The sequence below is a fragment of the Lacerta agilis genome, chromosome 14, assembly GCF_009819535.1.
Source record: "Lacerta agilis isolate rLacAgi1 chromosome 14, rLacAgi1.pri, whole genome shotgun sequence".
In the NCBI taxonomy this organism is placed as follows: domain Eukaryota; kingdom Metazoa; phylum Chordata; class Lepidosauria; order Squamata; family Lacertidae; genus Lacerta; species Lacerta agilis.
Window position 1 is genome coordinate 5,031,590 of NC_046325.1, and position 27,945 is coordinate 5,059,534.

A 27,945-nucleotide genomic window follows, 5' to 3' on the forward strand; every position below is an offset into this window, starting at 1 on the left:
GCCTCGTTATTCTTGAAGACCTTCTCGCCATGTAATACCTGTTCTAGTAAACAAAGCTTTTTCTCGGAATGGATACATCCTTTGTTTTTATGCAGCTGGGTTAAAAAGCACTCGGTGGCCATACAAGGCTGTAGCCCTGTTTTGCTATTGGGTTAATAGGATCTAATTAGCAGTTAACAATAACAAATGAATTTAATGCTTGCTCTTCTTTGGCAATCACTCATAGCCAAGTAATATTGTCTTCCATAAACAATTCTGGATCCACACATCCTTCCACAGTGGGGTCATAGGTTTCCCAATGGGAGTTGATCACGGTGAGGGTTTGCCAAGCTTGCCTTAGCACATTAATCCCTTGTGTCCTGAGTTCAAGCGTCTTCAAAGCCCATGACACCTTTTGTAAAGGCTGTTCTCCAATTGGAGCACTCACAGGCCAGTGTTTCCCAGTTGTCGGTGTTTACACTACATTTTTAAAGATTTGCCTTGAGTGAGTCTTTAAACCTTTTGTTGACCAACAGCATTACGCTTACCATTTTTAAGTTTGGAATAGAGTAGTTGCTTTGGAAGACGATAATCGAGCATCCAAACATGAGCAGTCCAACAAAGTTGATGTTGAAGAATCATTGCTTCGACACTAGTGACCATTGCTTGCTAGATACACGTGGGCACTAGTCTTGCCTGATATGGTACACACTCTCAATAGTGAAAAGGTGCCATCCTTCAGGGGCACCTTAAATTTAAAGCACCTTCAACACATGACTTCCTGTATTCTTTGAGGGAAGTCATGTGCTTTAAATCTATGGTCTGGATCTGCTCTAGGGCTTGTGGAAATCTTCCAGGAGGCCCAAGCCTTAGCTTCTAACATTTTTCACAACCTGGCTTCTTCAGAAGTGGTTAGCTCTGTCCTCTTCTTTACGAAACCCAAAAGAGCTGCATTCTGTTCTTCCCAACTCTCTTTCAATAAAAAAAAGATTTGTTTGTGTGTATGTTCACATAAAGGCCACGTGGCCCCTAGACCTAAGCCTGTTTAGACTAAAGCCATGCCCCCTCACACCTGTCCTGCTCTGCACTCAGGTGCTTCTGCATGGAAGGAGACTCGAGGTATGGGGACCAGGGCAGGGGACAGAAGCCTCGTGACGTTTTCATAGCCGCAGTTGCACACATTGAACCTCCTGCTCTTGGTTCTGAGCTCACCAGTCACTGGTCTACCCCTCCCACAAGGGAATAGACTTCCCTCAAGTCTGAAAATGTTTTCCCACCCCTTGCTGAAGAAGGAGCTGATAAGTGAGGACAGACACCCTGATATACTTGAATTTCCTTTATTCAAAAAAAGTATAAGCTCTAAAAACAACACTATACACTATAAAAACATCCGTTGCCTGCAGGCTCAAGCTTTCCTTTCCAAGCCTGCTCCCGCCCCCTCTGGCCCTCAACCATCTTCCTTAATCGGTGTGCAGCCTGAGAGGTAGCTGCTTCTGATGCTGTGAAGCCGCTTCCTCCCCTTCTTCATGGCTGCTGCTGCTGAGATCTTGCTAGATTCATCTCCCAGTGCAAAGAAGGAAGTGGCAGGCAGAATCTCATTTTTTTCCTCCAGGACCTGGGAGCGGGGAGAGAGAAAAAGGAGACTGCAGTTACAGCCTGAGCTGTCTTTTCATTTCACAAGGGGCGAGGGGATGATTTCGAAACAGGCATGTCTGGGTTCAATGAAACAGACTGAATTAATGTGCACAGGGATGAACAAGACACCAGGAAGGGCAGCTTTCTGGAAAAGAAAATCAATTTGTGCCTGCCTCAGGATGGTTGCCCACAGCAAAAAGGAAAACTGCCCTTCAAGAATTAAGGTTGGGGGGAAAAACACCCAGTGCCCACACAACAGGCAAGATTAAGGAGTTCAGCAGCGAAGGCTACATCAGGCAAGCTGTTTGTGGTGTGAACAGGGAAGTACAGATGGGAGGGCATTTTATTCCCATGTTATTTTCAGACACTGGGCAAATGCAGACAAGAGTGGCGGCTTACCAGGGTGGGCACATAACTGGTTGCTCCCCGTTAATATTATTTCAAGTATATAATCTGTTTAAAAGACATAACCAGTTGGGCTAGCCGTACCAAGTGCTTTTATACACACACACACATACACATACATACACACACACACACACCATGGCCAGTCAGTCACCACGGGGTAAATGGATGTCACTATGCAGTCATTTGTTACCCCTTCAAGTGTGCCAGACTATGGGGAATTCATAGCTCTGCAACAACCCCACAAGTGCCTTTTCCTAGCCCCAAAGCGAAACCAGAGCCGTCTTCAATGCCACCTGCATCTCTGCAATCCTCATTACCTTTCTGGTAGGTGCAACATCTGGTGGCTCGAAGAAGGTGTCTCCTCCAGTTGCCAGAGTAGGATCTTCCGGGTTGAAGCTGTCCTTTGAATCTCCCACTTGCTCATCACCAAGCACCCCTTCCTAAGGGGGGGGGGGGGAAAGGCAGGACGCATGCTAGCCTGGACTGCACTCGAAGCAATCTAATGCTTGGCATCTGCTCCAGCCCATAAAGCTACAGACAGGGACTCAATCCCCACAGCTCAGCATGCGCAGGGGCTGCCCCAAGCAGTGCCAAAACACCCTTCCATTGGTGCCTTGCTAACCATCACACAAACTCACTATGAGATGGTCTTAGCGCTGGGGGGACGGGAGTCAGGGATTAAGCATGTCAGTCTTTGAATGGGATTAAATCTTAAACTAGAATCAGACAAAAAAAACCACCTGTCTCTCTACCAGGGCAATTGCAGCCTAAACAGGAGGAGTGGGGAGGGAACCTCTGCACCTCCAGATGTTGCTGGACTACAACTCCCACCATCCCTGACTATTGGCCATGTTGCAAGAGCTGGTGTGAGTTGGAGTCCAACAACCTCTAGAGATCAGTTTCCCCACTTATGAATTACAGGATGGAAGACTGGGCTTAGTGTGAAGTGTCCTTATGCTTAGCAGGCAGCAGAGCATGCATGAAGGGGTTAACACCCTCTCGGGAGGCAGGCTTATAAAGGTGACCCATAAGCACTGATTGGGCTTACCAAAATATGTTCATTTTCTGCAGGGTGTGGAGGGGATCCGAGGATGGCTGTGTTGCTCCCCCTCTGCTTGTGAGAATTTGCCACCCATGAATCCCCTCGTCCACTGCGGGGGGGGGGGGGGGGAAGACTCATCCCCAACTGCAGGATGTAATACCTTCTGGGCTATTTATGTGCGGCATCTTGGGAAAAAAGGCATATAAAACCCATGCAAAAGGAGTCACCAGCTCAGATTTGAACAACTCCTTCCTGCCAAGAGGCAGAAGTTTTCCCTTTGGCCCTGCAGCCTGGAGTTCCAGCCAGATGATTTCCCACCGGCTTTCTCAACTCACTTCCCAGCCTGCTGCAGCAAGCTGGGAAGCCAGGAGAAGAGCTGCGCAGGATCTGCCCTCAACTTTAACATGCCCTGCCTGCTGGGAGGTGGAGCAGGCAACTCCAGGGCTGTCCTGCTACCTCAAAGAGAAAATGAGGTCTTGCCAAGAGTTGCTCACCAAATCATAGCGCTCGCGGTTCCGACACCCTGCATACTCGCAGCGACAGTCCTCGGAGCAGGCCATCTTTTGCTTACGGCAGCCGCACTTCTTGTTTCCACAGCGGCCTCGGCAGGTGCACTGCAAAGGGAGAGCTCAGTGAGAGAGCAGAAAAACACACGTGGAATAACCCACAAGTGGCATGTGCCACCATTGCCAAGGGTGGCCGCAAGGCCTCTGCTGCTGTGTCTGTTTCTGGGACTCAACTCCTTTCAGGGTTGGGGCTCTGAAATGAGGAATGGGGCACGTTTGACCCACACAGGTTCTTCCTAGCTGTCAGGAGCCAGCATGCACGATGCAGGTTGCCATGGTGGTGCCCATACAGGCTTTTCCTCAGGTTCTCCTGCCACTGAAATTAAGCTTGAAAGACGCATCCATTGTAGTCAATAGGCTAGGTCAGTGTGAGCTTAGGATGTGCATGCAGTTTTTTTTTTTGGGGGGGGGGGCACAACAGACTCTCCGGTTTGCAAATGCACTCACAGGTCCTGAAAAGGTTTGCTGGAGCATCTTGACACTCCTTTGTCCCAAGACTGCTAGGCCACCAAAGACACACTCAGCTCAGCTGTCACAGAATTTTAATTTTTCTATTTAAAGCCACCAACCGTTCCACAAAAGGTGGAGGATTTGCACCAGAAACTCCTTAAGATATTTAGACACGTTTGGCTGAACAGTATTCAACGCGCACATTGTGGGAATCCATCAACGTAGAACCTAGCAATGATGTATTTTCATTACTGGGATGGATATCAGAAGAGGGATGATGCCTTTGTGTCGCCACAGGGCAGTGTTGGAAGCAAGACAGCGGAACCTGATGTGCACTTGGGCCTGGTCTACCAGAGCCAATTCTTGCATAGCTCCTCCTGGCCAGATTTCAGGAGGCAGCTTCCTAAACATCAGCCGTCCTGCTCGATGATCCTACCCCCAGAATGCTCTGCCTGGCTCCTCTGGAAAGCTTGTACGGCACCCACTCTGCATCTTCCATTTCTTTGGCCTCATCCAAGTCAGAAGATGAGTCTTCCTCATCTATGTCGGCTGGAGGCAGGGAGGTCATTCGCTTGCGAGACTTTGGCTGAAGGGGGGAACCGAAGAAGACAAGCTCACCATTTCTGCCTCACTCAAGTTGTGGAACAAAGACAGCCGCACACACACACAAAAACGATCAGGCCTGGTTGGCTGCAGCTGATGGAAGTTGGACCCAAAGCCCACCTGGTTGAGGTTAGTGATTTTCTCAAGCAATGTGAGAGCCAGTGTGGTGTAGTGCTTAAGAGCAGTAGACTCGTAATCTGGGGAACCGGGTTTGATTCCCCGCTCCTCCACATGCAGCTGCTGGGTGACCTTGGGCTAGTCACACTTCTCGGAAGTCTCTCAGCCCCACTCACCTCACAGAGTGTTTGTTGTGGGGGAAGGAGGGAAAGGAGAATGTTAGCCGCTTTGAGACTCCTTCAGGTAGTGAAAAGCGGGATATCAAATCCAAACTCCTCCTCTTCTTCTTCAATGTAATTTGAGGCACCATTTTGGGACCGGAGACGAGCCTTTTTACTTATTTGCTGCATTCCTATCCCAACCTTTCCTCCAAGGAGCTGTACGTGGTTCTGCCCCCTCCACATTTAATCCCCACAACAACCCTGTGAGGTAGTTTAGGCTGAGCCAGTGACTGGTATGCAAGGACACCCAGTGAGCTTTATGGCTGAGTGGGGATTTGAATCCTGGTCTCCCAGGTCCTAGTCTGACACCCTAACCATTACACCATGCTGGCATGAACATTAAGGCAATCACTAAGAGCTGTAATGTATTTTAATTTGTGCTTCTAATCCATACCCAGCTTTATCTTTCAGGTGATGGGATGGACCAGTCATACAAACAAGCTCTGTCACACGCAGACACCTTGCCTTGCTTCTCCGCCCCACCCCACCGGCAGGACACACACCTTGGGTGGAATGTATTCGAAGGGGGACTGCGGGGTGTCTGCTGCAGGGGCCGGCTGGCCATTGCAGATCCTCTGCCCACTGACAGCTTGAAAAACTCTCAATTTCTGTTGGGAAGAAAGGGAGGAGTGTGAGGTTCACTGAGTGACAGGAGCAAAGTCAGCTCCTCTAATAGCAGCTGCTGCTCTCACTCCCAGACCTACCTGTCTGAGAGTTTCAATCTCTTCTTGGTGTTCCTGGTTCTTTTCAAAAACCTCCTTCATCTTGGCCAGCTCTTCTTCCTGTCCACAGTAAAGAAGGCAAAAGGCTCTTAAGGTCTCATCTTCAGCTGCAAGAAACCCAGGCGTTGGGGTGTTTGCACATCTAGGATTTGTGCAATGCCTGCCTTCTAAAGATTTGAAGAGGGCTACTAAGAATGATAGAATGCTTGATATTTCCCCCAACTGATTTTTTAATTTTTTTTATTATTTTAAGGCTAGAGCCTTGAGTGCCATCACTTGAAGTTCCAACTTCTGGCCTACAGGATACACTGGTTGATTTAGATCAGGCTTCCTTGACCTCGGCCCTCCAGATGTTTTTGGCCTACAACTCCCATGATCCCTAGCTAGCAGGACCGGTGGTCAGGGATGATGGGAATTGTAGTCCAAAACATCTGGAGGGCCAAGGTTGAGGAAGCCTGATTTAGACTCCACACACACCACACCACAATCCAGTCACACACACAGCCCCTTCAAAACTCATTTAAATGACCAGAGCTAACATTGCTTTGTGTTTTGAGAAACAGAAAAATGTAGAAGAACAACTACCGTATTAGCATAGCCTCCAAAAATGAGGGAGAGCAGAGAAGACACTTTGGTTACAAAGCCAGTGGATGATAAAGCAGAGATCGACAAGAAGAGCATCAAGAGTAGCGGTCTGAGCCAAAATCAAGCAGCCTCATTCAATGACACAATGCCAGTAGCACAAGCCTTGTTGCTTGGATATGGGATTCCTTCCCACCAGCAAAGGAACAGCTGGAATGGTTGGATGGCAAACACAGCTGCATTTGAGGGGGAAGGAGCAACCACGCCTAAGAGACACAGCAGCTTTTACCTGGAACTTGATGCGCTCGAGTTGCTGCTGCTCCCGTTCTGAAATGGAAGTCTCCAGCTTCTTCTCTGCTTCTTCTTTGTGCTGTATCTGGCTGAGTAGATAGAGTACCTGGGGATGGGCAGAAGAGAGATGTGGGTCAGAGGCGGTACAGTCTGAAGGATGGCAGACTTTCCGTATAGCTCGCATTATGGTGGCCTAAGTCTTGAGTTGGCTAAACCACAAATGTGTGGGATAACCAGCCTCATATAACCAACATGCTTAAGTCTAACTAATGCATGAAGGGGTTAAGACCATAGAGTAAGCTGTCCTGCCAGGCTTAGCTCACGTTGGGCGGGACTAGGTAATTAAGCCTTTGTTCTCTCCCAGTCTACCAGAGAAGCTCAATGTAGACTGCAGCTCAGACCTGATGGCTCTTACAAGCCACTCTTGAGTTCCTATAGTAATAATTTAGGAACTTTCACCACTGTAACTAAGCCAAGTTTTACCGCCTGTGTTTTCTGACTAATGTATGGAAAACCACATGAACCTGACCTTTGAAGAGTTTGTAAGTAAACTAATTTTTAACTTACCAAATATGTGGTCTTTCTCTATACTAGGGGAAAAGGGGAACTTTAGAAGAAACTCACAAGGGCATATTTTAAAGGTCTAACCTCCTCTATTTCCACACTTTATTTTGCTGCATGTTTTGTGATTTTAAATCTCTGCTGGGGGTTCTCTCATCAAAGAATACTTGACCCAAACCTGGATCTTGGGGGCATTCTAGTAGGTGGCGCCAGAGCTTATTAGTTCTAATACTCTTCCCATCCATCTCCATACTGAGTTCTACAAGGGACAAAACTGAGAATAAAGAGGAAGTTGGCAGGCAGGCAGGCAGAGCCACCCTCTGGACTGGTTGTAAGTTAAGGCAGGCAGGCGGGCAGGTTGGGGTTGTCTGACGGCACTGTATTTTTCGCGCCATAGGACGCTCCGGACCATAGGGCACACCTCGTTTTTAGAGGAGGAAACCAGGGAAAAAATATTTTTCTGGTTTTCCTCCTCTAAAACCCATGGGTTTTTTTGAGAATCAGCTCAAAGTTTTGCAGCTTTTTTTTGCAAAGGGAAAAGCCCTGCTTTTTGAGGATCAGTTCAGATTTGTGCAGCTTTTGCAAAGGGGGGGAAAGCATTGCTTACAAACCAGTATGCACCAGTACAAACCAGTACAGACCAGTAAGCACCAGTAGAAACCAGTATGTACCAGCAAGTAATAGGAAGCAAGAGAAAAGCAAACCAGTAAGCACCAGTACAAACCAGTACGCACCAGTACAGACCAGTAAGCACCAGCAGGTAATAGGAAGCAAGAGGAAAGCAAACCAGTACAAACCAGTAAGCACCAGTACAAACCAGTACAGACCAGTAAGCACCAGCAGGTAATAGGAAGCAAGAGGAAAGCAAACCAGTACAAACCAGTAAGCACCAGTACAAACCAGTAAGCACCAGTACAAACCAGTACAGACCAGTAAGCACCAGCAGGTAATAGGAAGCAAGAGAAAAGCGAACCAGTACAAACCAGTACAGACCAGTACAAACCAGTAAGCACCAGCAAGTAACAGAAAGCCCCAAATGGCTGAAAAACTCAATTTCCCAGGATCCTCAGCCCTCCCAAAGGAACTACTGCCTGGGCGGGGCAGGAAGGGAGCTAGCTCCCTTATCTCCCTCCCAATCTCCTGCAATCAGCTGTTGAGCCAGTTCCTTTCAACACTCTCTTTCCCTCTTGTTAGCCTTTAGCTCTTTCTAAAACAGGAAAAGCAGGATCTGCCTTTCCCCCCTGGGCAATTTGGCTCCAGGGACCATGCATTCGCTCCATAAGATGCACAGACATTTCCCCATACTTTTTAGGAGGAAAAAAGTGCGTCTTATGCAGCAAAAAATACGGTAGTTCATGGAGACCAGCGTTCAATCTCACCGTTTTACCACCAGATCACCCACGTTTTCTAGCCGCTGCACAACACAGAGTTCTAAACACTGAAAGAACTTGGAGCACCCCAAGCCTGCAAACTTTACTGAGAAGGCAGCAACTGAATTGCCCTTTCTCTGCTGCTACTGACCACTGGCACTGCAGTTCTCCATGAGGGCACATCCAGGTATCCCATTCACAGCCACCTCTCTGCTAACAGGAGGCTGTCCCAAGCCAAATTCATAGGCATGGGCAGAGGGTCCCTAACTTGGAAATCAGGTTAAATGTGCCAGCAGCAAAGCCTGGTTAGGATTACTCTGGAAAACCTGGAGTAGGTAGATAGACTGGGTGGTCAACTGCTCAGAATGGGATTTTTGTGTGGGCGCAGTTTTTGTAGCTGCTGCAGAATTAGGTGGTTTTTTGGGGGCGGCAGATGATACCTTTTCTTGATGCTGCTGCTCCTTTTGGACCAGCTGACTCTCGTGCTCCGCTTCCATTTCTGCCACAACCTTTCGCTCTTCGAGAAGCATTTTATGCGTGTCGGCACACGTGGCTTTGGTCTGCTGCAAACGGTTCTCCAGTTTCCCATTCTCCACTTTTGAGGAGACCAGCTTTCAAATACACACACACACACATGGGGTTGGGGGAGAGCACAATATTAAAAGGGGTCATGCTGAAGAATTTGCATCTAGAACCAAGGGCCCTCTGGCAGTTCCCTCACTGCAAAAAGTCAAGTTGCAGAGAGCCTTCTCGGTGGAACACCCTCCCGTCACATGTCAAGGAGATAAATAACTATACATCTGAAGGCAGCCCCGTATAGGGAAGTTTTTAATGTTTGATGTTTTATTGTCCTTCTATATTTGTTGGGAGCTGCCCAGTGGCTGGGGCAACCCAGTCATGTTGGGCAGGGTACAAATATATATATCTTGCCAACTGGCACCATTGTGCTCATTCAGCACAGGGAAGGTACAGAACCATCTTTGAGAAAGAGTTGAGATGTCAAGCAGCAGAATTTAGGAGGGCTGCCCCCAGCTTGGCGGCTCCATCACCCGCTTTAGCCCACGAGGCCACTTTGCCACACGCTGGCTGCAGTCAGCCACTGTGTCACTGCCCCTTCCACCCCCCCCCCCCCAGATCCCTTATTTGTTCTAGAGGCTCGAATCCCTGGTTCCATTCCAGAGCCACCTCTTCGTTCCCGCCCGCCTCCTCTGCTGCCACTCAAGCTTACTTCGCCAATCAGGTATTTGATGGCACACTTGGCTTCCGCAAGGTTGGTGATGCTCTCCCAGCGCTGCTTGGTGCGGTCGCCGGCGTCTGCGTCCAGCAGCTTCTGCTGCAGGTCAGCAATCTGGGCGCTCCTTTGGAGGAAGAAGCCACCGCATGAGTTCGCATGGGATTTGCCAAGAGAGCAGATCGTTTGGGGAACTTGGGCAATTTGGCCCCTGCTTGTGTTGGATGAACTGTGACCGGAGCATCAGCAGCAGCCCTGGGTGAATATGCAGTTGCTTAGACTGCCAGGCTGGGGTTAATTTCCTAAGAGACCTGCTGTGGTGCAGAGATGGTGCAGCAGAGTGGCAGATGGATGACTGCAGGACTGAGAGTGAAGCTTCAGCACCTCCTGAATCTGCCACCTCTTACCCTCTTTCCACAGGAAACAGCCACAATAAGCTTTCCCAGAACAAGAAGATGAATGTTACACAGCAGCAGCAAATAGAAGAATCGTAGAATTGTAGAGCTGGAAGGGACCCCCCAAGCGTCATCTAGTCCAATCCCCTGCAATGCATAGTTAAAACTATGGAATTTGCAACCATGAGATGATGAACACTAGAGCTCAGACAGCCTTAAAAGGGGATTAGAAAATCAATGGACTATTGAGCCAATAGGTACTAGTCAATTAAGGTTATATATTGGAGACCGTACACCTCTAAATTCCTACACCAGGCTACGTAAGCCTCTAGCTTGAGCTAGAGGAAATTTTCTTACACTCTTTGTTGTGGCTTTGCTTTTTCTGAGACTTGAAAACACCCCATACCTGAGCTCCATCTCTGTTTCGAGGCTCTCTATTTGCTTGGCGATGGAATGCTCTATTTCCACAGCTTTATGGGAAAACGTGCGCCTCTGGAAAAGGAGGAGGGGAACGGAATCAGAAAAGAAGCAGAGAACAGGGAGATGAGCTCCCTCCCCATGGAGGTGAGGTGGGACTCAGTTCAGAAGATGTGACAGTTTAAGAGAAGCAGCAGTAGTTGTTTCCAGCAAGGCGAGACTTTAATTCCCACCCACCCCCGGGAGGGGATCTACCATGGTGGGGAAGCAGAACCAGCCTCCGGAAGATCTCCTGCCTCCAGTGCAGAATGGGAAAACTCACCCTTTACAGCAGGGGGTGGGGAATCTGGGGGCCAAATGCAGCCCCCAAAGCCTTTCTATCTGCCCATCGGGAGTCTCCCTACCCCCACCCCATTTGCACCTCCTTGAGTGTTCTACCTAGATAAAATGTCTGTGTGAGCACTGAAAATGCCTGGATGGAGGACCAAGAGGGCTGCACAAGAGTAGAAATTAGCTTCACTCTGCAAAGGCAGAATTCACACTCGTTGCTCCACCCACTTTTGCCCGTGGCCCTGCCCACTACAGGCACGCGGCCTTTGGAAAGTGGCCTATTTCCTGCATCAGAAGACCCCATCACCAAAGACAGAAAGTGGATGAGATAGAATACACGGTCCCTTTCTCCTCCACCTCCCTCTCTGCCGCAGCCTGCATCACTGCCCACCTTGTATTTTGACGGGAGGTTCTCCCCAGCATCTCGCTTCTCTTTAAGCGAGGCAATCTCCTTCGCCAAGGTCTTCCGGTCCTCCAGGAGGTCGTTGAGGTGACGCTGAGCCTCTTCAATGCTAACAAGGACCTCCACTTCGTTTGCGAGCCAGCTCTGCGCAAGATGGAAGCTGGTTATGACAGAAGGTCGGCGGAAAGGTGGCCAGAAGCAAGCCAAGTGGCCTGCAAGCCAATTTTGCCTCTCCCCTGGAATAAGCCATCTGAGCCACTCTGAATCTGCCCTAAGCAGAAACAAGAAGAGATACGGCCCCTACCTTCACCCGAGCAGCAATTCCCTCAACCCCGCGGTTGGCGTTCTCTTTTCGCTTATTGGTAACCTCTTGCTGTTTCTGGAGAGCATCCTTTAAACGCTTGTTGGCAGCAGCAGCCTGTGAGAGAGGGGTGGAGGGTGGCGTGTTGAAATAGGACCCAAGGCACAAACTTTCAATATCCCTTACTTGGCAATAACGCTCACCAGGTGACCTTAGGATAGCCACTCTCCAAAGCTAGCCTCCCCCTGGGATTTTAGGAGGATGAAGAGATGGAGGTAGGTGGGGGGAGCTTCTATAGCCCAAGGGTCAGATGAAGAGCTGGCCAACCCTCCAACGGACCATTTTCAACAGGGATGGAACAAATTCAAAGAGGCTCCCTATCGGCACTTATCAGTTGACCGGTGCTGACAGAGAGTCCCTTTGAACTTGTCCATTTGCAGATCCAAAGCTGAGTGCAAAAGGGGGGGAGGATGTCCTTCTGCAAGGGCAGTTTGCATCCAAACCATGGTGCAACCCATACAGCACATAGGAAACAATTATTCACACAATAAATATTCTTGTTCAAAAACATTTTTTCATCATTTATCAAGTTTGTATGAATAAGACAACTGCTCAGAACGTGCCATGAAAACTTATAAGCTATCTAAAATAAAGTGAACTTGCAATATCAGATTTTACTAAGTTCTTACAACTTCTTGACTCAATTTTTGTTTTTTCTTGTTTCTTTAAGTAATTTCAAGAAGAAGGTAGGTGAGTTCAACGATGTTCCCGGTAGCTGTGAAGTGCAGATGGAAGACAGGGTGCCAGCGTTCCATCCCCGTTTCGCCCTAGCTGTCCATAAAGTTGAAGAGCTGCTATTTCGCCCCCGACAGGGGCAATTTGTTACAATTTGATCCCTGTAGCGTCTTCGAAAAGGGCTCGCTGTCAGCAAACCCAGCTAGACAAGGAGCAACTGGGAGCACAATTTAAGCTCCCGATTGTTCCTTCACAGCCGTGTCTTTGCCTGCCTCACCCAACGTCACTTATGACTTCAGGTGTGTGTGGTTTGGGGGAATTGGCCCTGCAACCCACAGCCAGAGGGTTCCTACATCAGTCTTAGAACGGTGGGATAAAAATGTACCAGACAATGCGCTACGAGAAGAGATTTCATGTTCTCCGACCCACAAATAAGGGTTTTCACTGGCTTTGAAGTCAGTATTCTAAGAACTCTTTGCTTTAAAATAAAGAGCCTCAGCCAGCATGGCTGACGAGGACAACTGGAGAATTACAAAGGTGTAAGCAAGTACTTAGACTCATAGAATTGTAGAGTTGGAAGGGACCCCAAGGGTCAACTAGTCCAACCCCCTGCAATGCAGGACTGAGGATTAGTCATTGAAGATTACGAGAAAGATGTTACCTATCCTCTAGTTACTATCCAATTGACCTCCGATCTATGCTAGGCTTTCCAGCAAAGTTAGTGTCTTAAACCAGGAGAGGAGAACCACCTGTGGCCCTGCAGTTCTTGCTGAATACAACTCATTACCCCTGACCATTGGCTAGGCTGGCTGTTGGGAGTTGGAGGCTGACCATGTCTGGAAGGCCACCAGTTAGTTCTCCAGCCCTGGTTTAAACTATGAATCCTAGAGGCAAAATTAAGTCAATCATACTCCATTTAACACCACATATTCTAGACTCTCTACACAATCAGAGGGAGGGAAGGGCTTTGTACACTATTCCCCAACTTCTGATTTACTGAATCAGGGAATTCTAACTTCAGGACCTGTCCCTTGTCTCTGCCCAAAGCATTCAAAGTCTCAGCCTGTCTAATCTTATTTTAAAAACAGTGGTGCTTCACCAGGCGGAAGGGAAAGGCTGTCCAAGGCCACTCACCTCTTCTGCTTTTCGCCGGAGGACAGTGGCTTGCTTTTGGAAGTCTTGCTCTAGTTTGACAAGTTCATACTGCCTCTTGCGATCCTGAAAGACAAGAGTCAAAATGGCTGACCTTTCAACAACCAAGCAGGACAGTGATTTGTGGCTTCTATTAGTTGCTATGGTCTGCCCTCAAACTTAGCAAGTCTTGTAACCCACTTTTACAGAGGCATTAAACCCACCTGTATTCTAGAGACCCCATCAAGTAATTTGAAATGCTTGGAAAACAGAACCCCGGACAATCCAAATTCAAATGTGGAAGGGCCATCGCTCGGTGGGGGACTGGGTGAGCAGGTTTGATTCCTGGTGTCTCAAGGAAGACTAGAGAGAGCCACAGTCAAACAGTTTAGATTACACTGAACTAGGCCAATGGTATTACTTATTATAAGGAACACAGAAAGCAGCAGCTTAAGCGATAATACTAGAAGTTACTCAGGTCATTTTGGGGGGGGTGGGTGGAGATTTGCATGTATGGAAACTGGTGTGGAATGGTAGCAAACTTGTCAAGAGAACTGGCTAATGATTTAGGGCAGGATCAAAGGTCTGCTTTAATGGCAGAAATGTTTGGCTGGCTGGACCCTGGTGAATGATGAGAAACAGAAGGCTTGGCAAGACTTTAGTCAAGTTGAGATCATGCAGCAGGATGAAGGCCGCTTGTTAGTGACTCCGACTGACCTTCATGAGGCTGCTTGTGCAGATAAGGTTCGCGAATATGTCCCTCCCCCAAAACAATTAACGTAAAATAAAATACCTCTTACATGCTCCTAAAAGTCATGTAAACAACTAAATCTTGGGGAGAAAGGAGTGGATCAGAAGACAGGAGCATTTGGAGGGATCAAAGAGAGACAGCATCTCGGTGTCAGAGCCCTTTGCTTATTTTTATTGAGCCACAAGTTTTGCTAAGAGTTTTGTCTGTTCTGTGGCTTCCCCCTTTGAGAGTAGAAGGGGTTTCTTGCTTGCCTGTCCTTCAATTTTGGAAGCTGCTTTTGGCTATTTTATCCAAGTCAGACTTTTATCTGAGCCAGACTGAGTCCCACGGTGGTTATATTCCAGCTCCAGGTTCAGAGGCTGTCTGCCTACAATCACAAGTTGGGAGAGTACCATTGCATTCAGCTCCTCCTTGTGGGCTTCCCCTTTGGAGCATCTGGCTGGCCACTGGGTGAGAACAGGGCTCTTCTGCTAAAGTTCAGTGCTGACGCTCGACTCACCCGTGCCTTCAGCTGGATGACTTCCTTGTCTTTCTGCTGCCTCCACTGCTTAAACTTCTCAGAGTCCTCTTTCATTTGACGTATCAGCTGAACACGTTGACTCTTCATCGCCTGGAGAAAGAACAAAGGAGGAGGAAAGGCCTTGGGTGAGAATCTGCCTAGCACGGGTAGCCAGATGCTGGAGGGCTCCCAACTCCCATTGGCCTCAGCACAGCCAAAGGTCAGGGATGACGGATGGGGAAGCTTGACATCTTGAAGGAGCCACATTGCCTATCACTGAAACAAACACTGAGATGCCCAGATTCTTAGAAGCCTTGAAAAATTTGGGAGCATGCTGGGATACAAGAGAGTTCAAGCTCAGAGGACTTCAGGAAATCAGCTCGATTGATAAAAGGTTTTGGCATGGACTGGGGAGTTTAAAATCTCCAAATCCTTAGTTTCTTTCACAGCCTTGATAACTTGTTAAAAGTACCAAGAATCCCATTAAAATTTCTTGGTTTTTCTAGCTCTCATGACTGAAAAAGCAAGCATTCAAACATAAACAAGTTGCTGTTGCTTTTAAACAGTAGCTGAGAAACATAATGGCAGTCAAGGTAAGAATGAACTGCTTTCCTAAGATTATAAAAAACACAGACATCTAAAATGCCAGTTATACAGTTACTCTGTCCATCAAACATAAACCAATAAAATGCCAACCTTGTTGGCTATCCACACCACAAACCCTGTTTTCTTTCTCATTGTACCCTCTGGGTGTTACGTTTCCGAGCACAATTCAAAGTGTTGGTGCTGAACTTTAAAGCCCTAAATGGCCTTGACCCAGTATACCTGAAGGAACGTCTCCACCCCAGTCGTTTAGCCCAGACACTGAGGTCCAGCTCCGAGGGCCTTCTGGTGGTTCCCTCCCTGCGAGAAGTGAGGTTACAGGGAACCAGGCAGAGGGCCTTCTCCGTGGTGGTGCCTGCCCTGTGGAACATCCTCCCAGCAGATGTCAAGGAAATAAGCAACTACTTAACTTTTAGAAGAAATCTGAAGGCAGCCCTGTTTAGAGAAGTTTTCAATGTTTGATGTTTTCACGTGTTTTTAATGTTCTGTTGGGAGCCGCCCAGAGTGGCTGAGGAAACCCAGCCAGATGGGTGGGGGTATAAATAACAAATTATTTATTATTATTACATACCCGGATCTCCTGGTTCAGTTTGCACACTGTCTGCTCATTGGATTCTTTCATCTTCAGGAGCTTCGACTGCTCCTTCAGCTTCTTCTTCAGATCTGCCATTTCCCCTTCCAGCTCCTGAAGCCGCTTCCTGCGCCGTTCGCTGAGTCTGAAATGAACACCGCAGCCCTGTAGTCATGAAGTCAACAACCCTCCCCTCTCAAAGCTCCCGATTAGTTGCCTCTTACTTTGCTTGGCTGACATCCTTCTTCGTCATATGAATGCCAAGGACCAGGTCTTCTTTTCCTTCTGCAGTTTGGCCACCTCCATTTCAAGGTCCTTGATGCTGGTCTTGATTTAAACACACATACATATGTTTTTCAGCACCCCACTAAAAGCACCCCCTCCGCTCCGGGTACAGCTGTTTCTTTCCAACAGGGAACATCTCTACCTAAGAAAAGGAGAGGCTGCCCTCCTGTGGCTTGCTAGGCACCCAGTCAAGCAGCCCACTGTGTGTATAGATGCTTATTCCTTCCTGGCCAGCAGCTGTTACCTGGTATTGGCATTGTATGGGCTCCAACTGGCTGTCGTTCTGAGACATCTTCCTTGCCAAGGCCTCCTTCAGAGCCAGGGCTTTGTTGAGCTCAAGCAACTCTTTGGACATCTGAGCTTGGTGGAGAGCATGCCGAGTGGCGTACTCGTCAGAGGACCCTTGAGCATCCAGGTCAACTTCTGACACCTAGGGGAGAGAAGCAAAAGTTTAACTAACATCTGGATTTAAATTTTGTGTGTGTGTGCGTGCTTTACCTTTCTACAATCTTATGTGTATACCAATTAGAGAGCTCTTTGATTAAGTGATCTCTAAAATCTTGTAAATAAAGGTGCCATTAGTCCCTTATTGTAGCTGGGTTTCCTGTTGCCAAGAAACCGCTAGCCACGCAATGAAAAGTAAACACAGGATTCGCATCGTCAGGAGGCCTCTTACTTACAGCGCTGGAGTCTTGATCAGATGTGTCCATGTCCGTAACGCCAGCAGGGGTTTCACTCTGCAGAGAACACACAAGGTTTGCCTGGCGCCACAATACAGTCCTATGGTCTGTCAACTGCTCTGTGCAGTTCGAAATGTTACACGCTGCAAACACCAGCAAGATCGTGCCCCAAACAAAAAGGTGCTGCTTGGTCTACTTTTGAACTTCTCCGGAAGCCACCAACACAGAATGTCTTGAATGCTTCTTGCTTATTCCCCAAACTGGGAAGGCAGAAGAAGCAGCGGGATCCGTCAACCATGAAACGTCCTCGTGTCCCCAAGGGGATCCTTACCAGAAACTGGGCGATCACTTGCTGTAAGTGGCAAATTAATTCCACGTGCTGTTTCAGTTCTTGATCCTCCAGAGCCTCAAGCAGCTTCTGCAGGTTGAGTTTCAACCTGAAATGCAGTCACACAAGAACTTACTCACAAGTCGGTGTTAGTTTTATGCCATGCAGATGCTTGATTGAAAAGACTCAACCTGCTCTGCTGACCTACATGTGGATTATCTATTTATTCCTCCTACCTCATAATACAACACCTGTTTTTACTTTTGCTGCCCATCCTCATGCTCAAACGCGCCCTTTCAAAGCAGCCCACCAACCTCACTTCCTGTATTTTAGACGTAGCCTGCCCCATGAGCAATCGGTCTGCATTATGAACAGCTAACAGTGTACACAGAGAACAACTACTTACGCATCATGTTTCTGGAGCTCTTCCACCTTTGTGCTGATCTTTTCGTTCTGCTGCTCCGTCTGCAGAAAGTGGGAAGCAGGTTGTGTGTCATGGGATAGTTTTGAATTAAACTAAAGGATGTGACTACAACTCCATCGTCCTCAACCACTAGCAATGCTGGCAAGGCATGATGAGTTGGGAGTCGAGAAACTTCTGGAGTGCACCAGGTTGAAAACGGCTGGCTTAGGAGGTGGTGGCCAGGTGGTGTATTTGGCCCCAGGTGGTTGCAGTTCAGAGTTGGGCACAGTCAACTAAATATATTATTGTTTAGTTTGTTGCATTTATATCCCATTTTTTTCTCCAAGGAGCTCAAGGTGGCATACATAATTCTGCCCTCATTTAACCCCCAAAACAGGCCTGTGAGGTAGATTTGGCTAAGAGGCAGTAGCTGGCCCCCAAGGTCACCCACTGAACCTCATGGCTGAATGAGGATTTGAACCTTGGTCTCCCAGGTCCTAGTCTGACACTCTAACCCAGGCTTCCTAAAACTCGGCCCTCCAGATGTTTTTGGACTACAACTCCCATGATCCCTAGCTAGCAGGACCAGTGGTCAGGGAATGGTAGTCTCAAAACATCTGGAGGGCCGAGTTTGAGGAAGCCTGCTCTAACCACTACACCACACTGACTTAAGCAGTAACAAGTATGGGTCTAACTCTGAGTAGATCTCACGTTAAGATATGTTCCAATGAGTACAGGCAGCGACCATTTTAGGCAAGTGCAAATGGACCCGAAGAGGGAAGAACAGGGGCCAGGAACGGGACCCCCACACAAAATGGTCATCACCTGTACATAAAAACCAGCCAGGAATTTCAATAATCGTTCCCACCACTGCATTTAAATAATAATTCCTAAACTTAAATGAAGCTACAAGACTGCATTTTTGCAACAGAACAGCCCTCTTCCTCAACTCACCGATGGGAAGTCATACCTATGCCACAAAAAGGTGTCAGCGCCACCAGGCCCCACTCCACCACAGAACCTTACCACAATGATTCTTTCCAGCAGCTGGGCAAGCTGGCCTGCTGCTTCACTGAGGCCGCGGCTTAGTTTTTCATTTTCCTCTGCGAGGGAGTGATTTTTCTCCATTAGAGATTGCAGGTTTTCCGAGGGCTCACCACTGGAAGTTTAAGCAGGAAGCATTTATTAAAAAAATAATAATCAAATACCGCTCAGTTGTAATAAAGCCTGCAAGTGGTTTATTGGCTAGTAATCTGCCTGCATCCAGCACACTAAGGAAGTTCTATCTCATTCAAGAAGGAAAAAAAGAACCCAGGTTCCTGGAAGGGTGAATTAAAAGTAAATCCAAGGAAGGACAAGGCTACACTGCTAGAAAAAGTATCTTAAATGAGTTAACGATTATTTCATGCCACAGAAGAACGCACTAGAAGTTTTCTCCTCCATTATTCCCAAAACTGCAGAATAACCCCCCTTCCGGGTACTGCATGAACAACAGGTTTGCCATGGGGATTCAAAAATTGCAACCTTGCCACTCGCCAGAATATCTTCAGAGAGCGGGCTCTGCCCAGGCTTCAGAATCACTTGGAAAGAATAATCTCACTGCTTTCCATGCATTTCCAAATCAAAGCAGTGCAACTGCAGGCATTTTCTATATTAACTGTTTGCAGAAAACTTTTCGCAGACCATTAAGAAAAACACTTTCTGTAATCGTTAGCTTGTGATGTGCAATTTTAAATCTTTGTGTTGTTTTTATTGCATGCATATATTAGTGGTAAGCTGCTTTGAATTTTTTAATGAAATTGCAGCATAGATGTATTTTTTTCATAGAAACAAACGAAAGGCAATCCCCTTGTTCCCAGCCCCAAACTGGAAGGGAGCTAAGATTCTTGTCCCCAGATTTGCACTGGGACTTGAAAGCATTTCTGGTGCCTCTAAATGGCACAATGACGTCAGAGGAATGAAACACACACACCCTGCCTAATCCTACCTGTTCAGACGAGCAGGATATTAGACAAGTGCAAATGTGGGTTGGCTAACTAAGATAGTCCTTTTCATGTAGTTCTGTGGGTACAGCAATGTGTGTTTTCTATGAAAGGGAGGGAGCCTTGCATGGAAAATGGACCACACAAATCACCCCAATAAGACAGCATTAAGTGCAGGTAACTAAAACAAAGAAGAAAAAGGAAAAAAGTATGGGCCAACTTACAAGGAGCCACAGAAGAGGGAAGGCTTGCAGTGGCTCAGGAAGAGCAGGGCAGATGTGGGGTTTTCAGGCATGATTTTAGAGAATGGGGTTTTGACCGAAAGCAAGACTCAAAGCAGACATGAAGCAAAAGGAAGAATAAGAGGAGCTTGAGAAAGACAGAAAAGGCAGAAGCACCAAACCTGGATTTGTATCCAGAAGTCTGTTAATTAGATTTGCATGCTTAAGGAGGAGCGACACATCCCGGCAGTCAAAAAATTCAAAGTCAAGCAGCATTTGGATGTTTAGTCTTGGCAACGTATTAACTTTCAGTGCTCTCTTAAACAGGGCAGCAGTTTTCAAAGTGCATCTCATCAATTCAAGCCTTTGAGGCCAGACAAAGCTTTGCCAACTAGGTTTGCGGAGATCTCTGGCACCAGTGCTTTCATTGGTCAGGTCTGCAATAATGAACGTTTATGAAAAAGTACAGGCTGCCTTTAGCACAGAAGAGTGAGTGTCACATGTGTTGCTGGCCAGCAGTCCTCACCCAATACACACAGGAAGGGTCCCTCCATGAGCCTGCAGCAGTAAGACCTGCAGCTGTTGGACCTGGAGGAGAGAAAATTGCTACTTTTAACTGTTTCTTACCCATCAGAAAATTCAGCCTGTGGCAGCTCTTTCAAGTAAGCATCAACACTGGCCTGCATCTTCGGCTCACAACCCCCCCACCACCACCCACATCTCTGGAGCCAACTCCTCTGCCGCCCCCTCCAAATCTAGTAGCCCACAGACACACCTGCAGCTTTAGCCGGCCAATCTCTGCTGTCTGAGGGTCAATATTCACTACTGGCTTGTTCTTTATTTTTCTGGCCCTATCAGCATATCGAAGGGTATTCAAAGTCTCCTCGAGGTTTGAATCTGCTGGGCTCACACAGGCCACCATCAAGGTGTGGCTATTGCCTCCCAGGGAATCTGAAGGGAGAAAAATAGGGCGGCTATTTAGGTAAAAAAAAAAAACCACCACTTTTGGGAGATGAAAGGTTTCCAGAGGCACAAGATGATTCCCTGGTGGACATTTGGGCTCCCACTCTTACCTTGCAAAAGGCGTGTTAACTTAGAGTCCCTATAAGGGACAAAATTGCCCTTCTTGCTTTCCTCTCCAAGAGCGCTGATGACATTCCCCAGGCACAGGAGTCCTTTGTTGATGTTGATCCCTAAACATGCAAACATGCAAAAAGGGGGAAGAGATGGAGAGCCAAGATCAACACTTTTAGAAGTGTAGAGTTCGAAGGAACCCTTCCAGAACCATATTGTCAAGCTTATTTACTGTCAGATACTAGACACTGAAAACCCAAAATTAGGGATAATTTTCCGAACTGAGCAATCCTAGACTATACATATATAGCTCCTTTATCTGAATGGACAGCATTAGGATCAAAATATATTATAACCCAGGATTCTCTTGAAACAATCTTGTCAGCTAGAAAGTTATGGAACATAATGGCTAATAAAAAATTATTTGACCAATTCTCCCATGCTAAACTGACTGTGGAAATCCTACTGTAACCATCGTGGAAAAAATTGTTGCATTGGACAACTGAAGAAGAAGAAGGAGGAGGAGGAGGAGGAAGAGGCCATATAAACCATTAATCTTAAATTAGGCAGGCCTGAACAGCTATTTCTAAAACAAGGTGTAATCCCACTTGAAGCGAGGATTTCTAACAGAACAATCACAATCCTTAAAAACTCTACCACCATGGGGACAAACTTACCATGCCATCAGAAATTTTTACCACTCACCTTCCCGAAGCCGATCACCTTCTGCTTTGGTCTTCTTTTGCCTTTCTGAACCAGCAAGATCTACGAGGTGCAGCTTGGAACAAAAACTGGTGTTCCTAAGCCAGAAGTAGGAGTATTTCACTCACACAGCAATGAACAAAAAACCCTGAGGCTGTAACAATAATCCAGCTTTCCCCAACCTGCTGCCCTCCAGATGTTTTGGGCTAAAGCTCCCATCAGCCCCAGCCAGCACAGCCTCTATAGTCCAAAGCATCTGGAAAGCACTAGGTTGGGGAATCACAGAATCATAAAACTGTAAAGTCGGAAAAGACCCCAAGAGTCATCTAGTCCAACCCCCTTGCAATGCAGGAATCTCAGCTAGTTCACACATGACAGATCACCATGCAACCTCTGCTTAAAAAACCTCCAAGGAAGGAGAGTCCACCACCTCCATAAGAGTCTGTTCCACTTTCAAACAGCTCTTAAGGTCAGAAAGTTCTTCCTTATGTTTAGTCGGAATCTCCTTTCTTGTATTCTGAAGCCATTGCTTCAGGTTTTATCCTCCAGGAAAACAAGTTTGCTCCATCCTCCCATGACATAGTCATATGATAGGCACCATTTCAAAAACGCCAAGAGATCTCCTTAATCAGTTATCAACTTCCACTTTTTTTGCCCTCATTGTCTTGAAGCAAGTCACCCTCCGTTAAGCACAGTCTCAAGGTGCTAAAACACACACTCACAGGCAGCAAAACCCAAACCTTCCTTCAATGGAACACGCTTGAAGCCCTTTTAAGAGAACAGGTTGCCTGAACGGCTTTGCTTACGTATCACTCTTGCTTTTCTGTTCAATGGTCATGGTGAAGATGGCGTGAGAGCGTGATGACTGGGTGTTCATGGCCGTGGCACCACCGTTCGTGAGTTGTTCCCCTGCTCCAGGCACAGGTGGTCTCTTGAGCAGAATGCACCACGTGCTCAGTGAGCCCCACAATCTGTATCATGAGAAAAAATGGGGAGGAAATGTTTTTTTCTCCTCCCTTTGCTTCATCAACAGCACCTTTCAAAAAAATCCTACCAAGCTTTCATTACGGGTGTTTTCTGTGTCCAAACCTAATCGGGACCCTCTGGGGCAATCAGAGCACTGCTAGTCTATGTTCAAGCTCCCAGAAGCAATGCTTCTAGCCATCCTCTGGATAAAGGAGTCTGTTATGGGAATTCATAGTCTAAATTAGCTGTTTGGCATGCCCAGCAGTGTAGGGAGCAGGAGGACAGATCCCTTCTCTTTGGGAAAAAGAGCAAGGCAGGTCATTGGCCTGACTTGAAAAGGAAGGTTCGGTCTCCTGCATCTCTAGATAGAACTGCTAAGGCCCTGTTTGAGGCCCTGACTAGTAAGTGTACAGTACAGGTGACTCCCCACTGCATGCAAATGTGAAATCGCATAAATGGGGAGCGTCCTGGAGAGTCCTCCTTGCTCGGGAGGAGACCCTCCACAGAGCCAAAGACGACCTCTTTGGGATCTGGAGAGGGTCTCCTCATGAGCCAGAGGGTTGTTGAGGCCGCTTAGCTGACACACAGGAAAGCTAAAAGTTAAATTGAATGGTTATTTCAATCAGATTCCCCCCCCCCAACAAAAAAAGCTTTTACGTGTCTGCCACAGAACAAGGCATGATCTATTTGACAATACCAGCCTTGCCTCTATGACATGCTGTACCGTTCTATAAAAATAACAAATCCTGGCAGGGACTCCACCTTTATGCCTTCCTTGGGGTCTTCACGGATGCTGATTTGAGCTGTCCGCTCTTTGGCTGGTGCCAAGAGGTCAAGGATGTCTTCGTTATAGATCTGAGGAAGAGAAGGTAGCAGATTGGAAGAGAGGTTTGACACATCTCAAAAGCCAAACAGAATAGAACTGCCACAACTTTTGTATTCCTGCCCTAAACTCCTTGGAAGTCACAGCTTTGCAAGGGAACTGGGAATGGGAGTGTTAAGCTCCACTACAATCTACAGCAAGGAGAAACTTTAATGGTTCAGCACAGCAACCCAAGCAGTTTATGGAGCCACAAGCACATTTTCAGCAACACAGTATGCTGAAACAGAGAGAAAAAAATTAACCTTTCTTTAAAAAGGCCATTCAAAGGTAGGTTGGCACACCAATCAACTGACCAGTTAAACATCTGATTGTTATAAGAATTTACAATTCTTATATATATATATATTATATTGTTATTAATTTTCAAGCAAACAGGCCACATGTCTGAGGCAGACAGGTCTCACACCATTTTGACTCTCAAAATGACCAAATGTTTACCAAATGGGTCTCTGCAAGGAAGGAGGGGTGAGGGATTTAATTGTTCCAGGAATTAAAGAAGATTACCATCTCAAGGAATGGCCAGGCTACTGAGAAGAGGCATCAGATAACGCCTTTGTGTGTGGTGTAGGTGTGATGCATCTGGGTGATGAGCTTGGGTTACACCTCTTCTGTGATTGATGTTTCTGGGGGTGGCTAGACTCCAGGAGGGATTTTGAAATGTCTTTATAAGAGCATGCTGGCTTGTTCTGGGTCTTTCCCCCTGAAAATCACCGCTGTTGCAACAGCTTCAATAAAGATCAAGCTTACTAGCTGCTTTGCTTCTCAATCTTCTCTGGTTGGCCTCTGTTTTTACTCCTACCAATGGAGAACCTGCAAAGGACTTTGCAAGGGCTCTTGTGTACCCATAAGGAATAAGGGCAGAATTTTCTACAACATGATACTACTTGAAGTCATAGAGGGTAATGGCTACAAGTATGCGACAGCTGCATATTCCTGCATTGCAGGGGGGTGGAATAGATGACCATCAGGGTCCCTTCTAACTCACCATTCTATTATTCTGTCTACATGCTGCTTCACCATATCAAAAGCACTGTGTCTCAGAATACCAGACACTGGGGGGAAACAGCAGAAAAAGGCCATTGCCCTCTACTCCGCTTATGGACTTCTGAGAGGCGTCTGGTCAGGGATGTTGACTAGACAGGCCTTTGGCCCTATGATCACAATCAGCCTGTTTCTACCTTTAAAAGCAGTTTTATTATAACAGAACAACACAAATAATAATATAAATCTAAGTCAGTTTTGAAGTGCAGGTTGACCCTGGCATTAGAAGATAAAAGCAAACAGAAAAACTGTTCATGGAACCACTTAGGTAACAAATCTTACGTAACATTGATAATATTTGATAATTATTAGTTTTTAAAAAAGAAAAAAAAAAGCTGCTCACTTCATTAGTCGGCCATCACCCAGAGTAGACCCCCTGAAATCAATGGATTTAGCAGTTTAAACTAGTTTGCTTTAGTAATTCGCAGATATCAAGCCTGTTGATGATTAAAGGATTGTCTTTTGTTGTTGTTTTCAGTATGTTAATGCTTTAGAAAATGCTTGACCAATCAAATCTTTTTTGACTGGTCAAATGCCCATCCCTGCCCAGAGGAATTTGATCCCAACCTCAACAAAGTTCTTAAGTAATTTTGGCCCCGAGGCTTGGATTTCAAGGTGATGGGGAAGCAGATTTTTGGCCCTACACTGCAACTGCTCTTAAAAACTACAAAAATATTTACAGCATAGATGGTTTTTACCTCCAAATAAGAGACTTTCAGGAAGAACTGCCACTCTGCCCTCGCTTTCATTCTTTGGAAGAGAAGCTTTATTGCGCGAGGGATGATTCCAACAGTGGGATCGTTCTCTTTGTCGGCTGTGTAAGCACCTCCCATGGAGTATGTTTTTCCGGATCCCGTCTGGCATAGGCTAAAACTGTGGCATTATATCCTGTGGAATTAAGAACGCAAAAAGAAGTGAGGGTCATTTCCAGAATGACAACTGCCCCTTAACAGTATTTCATGTGTTGACAACAACAAGGACAAGAATCAGACTGGAGCAAGTTGAATATATCTCATTTCCTAGGCAGCCTAATCAGCCTGCATCAGGATGGATAAAATAAATGATTTTTAAAAATATATATATATAAGCAGATTTTTATTTTTTTTTAAAACATATTTTTAGAAATAAAATGCTTTTGGAGGAAAAATCTTTCTAAAGATAGTTTTCTATTTAAGTTACATTATAGTCCAATGGCTATTCATCAGGAAATAAGGGTTTGTTTTAAGTTTTTCGTGTGTGCTAAAACTCAGTCTAAGTTTTTTTAAAAAACAGCAATGTTTAACCACATCAGTTAACAAACATGGATACATATGCTATAATGTTATTTTTTAGTAAAATAAATTGTTTAAATAGTTATTAAGGAAATGTTTATTTTTCTCCTTCCAATAAAGTACAGCAGAAAAGTTGTCCAAATATAAACAGTTAACTTGTTAAACCTCACAATAATTTCATAATTATCTATGTATTTCTGATAGTATGCAGGACCTTTTAAAACAGAGCAAGCTTTTTTTTATGGCCAAATATGCTTAGCCACTTCCTACTGAAGATGTACAACATGGTCCACCTCAACAGCTCTCACCTTTGAAGATGCCCATTAAAAGGGGAGAAATGCAGGCGTTGAACACCTCCTCTTGCTCAGTGGATGGGTCGAAGACATAATCATACGTGAATGCTTTGTCATTACCTAGAACCACCTGTGAGGAAGGAAGAGAATTAGTGAGGGCTACTGTTTCACCCCCCTTCATGGATCACTGCCTTGTCGTGGCGAAGGGGCTTGAATTACTCAGGGAAGCTATGGACAGGTCAAGAAGGACAGGTCATAGTGGAGAGTTTGGACCAAACGTGATCCACCTGGAGAAGGAACTGGCAAGCCACTCCAGTATCCCTGCCAAGAAAACTCCATGGACAAAGACAACAGGCATATAAAAGATATGACGCTGGAAGATGAGCCCCTCAGGTCGGAAGGCGTCCAACATGCTACTGGGGAAGAGCGGAGGACAAGTACAAGTAGATCCAGCTGATGAAGCGGCTGGGCCAAAGCCGAAAGGACGTTCAGTTGCTGATATGCCTGGAAGTGAAAGGAAAGTCCAATGCTGTAAAGAAAAGTATTGCATAGGAACCTGGAATGTAAGAACCATGAACCTTGGAAAGCTGGATGTGGTAAAAAATGAGATGGCAAGAATAAACATTGACATCCTAGGCATCAGTGAACTAAAATGGACGGGAATGGGCGAATTCAGTTCAGATGACTATCATATCTACTACTGTGGGCAGGAATCCCGTAAAAGAAATGGAGTGGCCCTCATCAACAAAAGAGTGGCGAAAGCTGTACTGGGATGCAATTTCAAAAATGATAGAATGATCTCGATACGAATCCAAGGCAGACCTTTTAACATCACAGTAATCCAAGTTTATGCACCAACTACCAGTGCTGAAGAAACTGAAATTGATCAATTCTATGAAGACTTACAACACCTTATAGAAATGACACCAAAGAAGGATGTTCTTCTCATTATAGGGGATTGGAATGCTAAAGTAGGGAGTCAAGAGATAAAAGGAACAACTGGCAAGTTTGGCCTTGGAGTTCAAAATGAAGCAGGGCAAAGGCTAATAGAGTTCTGTCAAGAGAACAAGCTGGTCATCACAAACACTCTTTTCCAACAACACAAGAGACGACTCTACACATGGACATCACCAGATGGGCAACATCGAAATCAGATTGATTATATTCTCTGCAGCCAAAGATGGAGAAGCTCTATACACTCAGCAAAAACAAGACCTGGAGCTGACTGTGGCTCAGATCACCAGCTTCTTATAGCAAAATTCCAGCTTAAACTGAAGAAAGTAGGAAAAACCACTGGGCCAGTAAGATTCAATCTAAATCAAATCCCTTATGAATACACAGTTGAAGTGAAGAACAGGTTTAAGGATTTAGATTTGGTGGATAGAGTGCCTGAAGAACTGTGGATGGAGGCTCGTAACATTATACAGGAGACAGCAACGAAAACCATCCCAATGAAAAAGAAATGCAAGAAAGCAAAGTGGCTGTCCAATGAGGCCTTACAAATAGCGGGGGAGAGAAGGCAAGCAAAATGCGAGGGAGATCGTGAAAGATACAGGAAATTGAATGCAGATTTCCAAAGAATAGCAAGGAGAGACAAGAGGGTCTTTCTAAACGAGCAATGCAAAGAAATAGAGGAAAATAACAGAATGGGGAAAACCAGAGATTTGTTCAAGAAAATTGGAGATATGAAAGGAAGATTTCGTACAAAGATTACCACAATTAAGGACAAAAGTGGAAAGGACCTAACAGAAGCAGAAGACATCAAGAAGAGGTGGCAAGAATACACAGAGGAATTATACCAGAAAGATATGGAGGTCTCATACACCCCAGGTAATGTGGTTGCTGACCTTGAGCCAGACTTCCTGGAGAGTGAAGTCAAATGGGCCTTAGAAAGCCTGGCTA

The 27,945-nt window shown here is 46.3% G+C and overlaps 1 protein-coding gene across 1 annotated transcript in view; it reads right to left on the reverse strand.

Moving 5' to 3' along the window:
- Window positions 1–1,300: 1,300 nt before the first annotated feature.
- The window catches only part of LOC117058505 (chromosome-associated kinesin KIF4-like), a 29,623-nt gene continuing 2,978 nt past the window's right edge, over window positions 1,301–27,945 (reverse strand). The window contains 33 exon segments of the mRNA XM_033169695.1: window positions 1,301–1,594; window positions 2,340–2,462; window positions 3,559–3,678; window positions 4,517–4,666; window positions 5,525–5,629; window positions 5,726–5,803; window positions 6,615–6,722; window positions 8,988–9,158; window positions 9,776–9,905; window positions 10,580–10,665; window positions 11,312–11,467; window positions 11,628–11,741; window positions 13,494–13,577; window positions 14,741–14,851; window positions 15,915–16,059; window positions 16,139–16,196; window positions 16,199–16,241; window positions 16,444–16,629; window positions 16,880–16,936; window positions 17,211–17,316; window positions 17,614–17,672; window positions 18,637–18,769; window positions 20,340–20,401; window positions 20,589–20,764; window positions 20,887–21,006; window positions 21,593–21,687; window positions 22,396–22,477; window positions 22,480–22,515; window positions 22,518–22,560; window positions 23,318–23,410; window positions 25,178–25,341; window positions 25,344–25,367; window positions 26,059–26,173. Of these exon segments, the coding sequence (XP_033025586.1) occupies window positions 1,427–1,594; window positions 2,340–2,462; window positions 3,559–3,678; window positions 4,517–4,666; window positions 5,525–5,629; window positions 5,726–5,803; window positions 6,615–6,722; window positions 8,988–9,158; window positions 9,776–9,905; window positions 10,580–10,665; window positions 11,312–11,467; window positions 11,628–11,741; window positions 13,494–13,577; window positions 14,741–14,851; window positions 15,915–16,059; window positions 16,139–16,196; window positions 16,199–16,241; window positions 16,444–16,629; window positions 16,880–16,936; window positions 17,211–17,316; window positions 17,614–17,672; window positions 18,637–18,769; window positions 20,340–20,401; window positions 20,589–20,764; window positions 20,887–21,006; window positions 21,593–21,687; window positions 22,396–22,477; window positions 22,480–22,515; window positions 22,518–22,560; window positions 23,318–23,410; window positions 25,178–25,341; window positions 25,344–25,367; window positions 26,059–26,173 (3,501 nt within the window). The 3' untranslated portion in view covers window positions 1,301–1,426.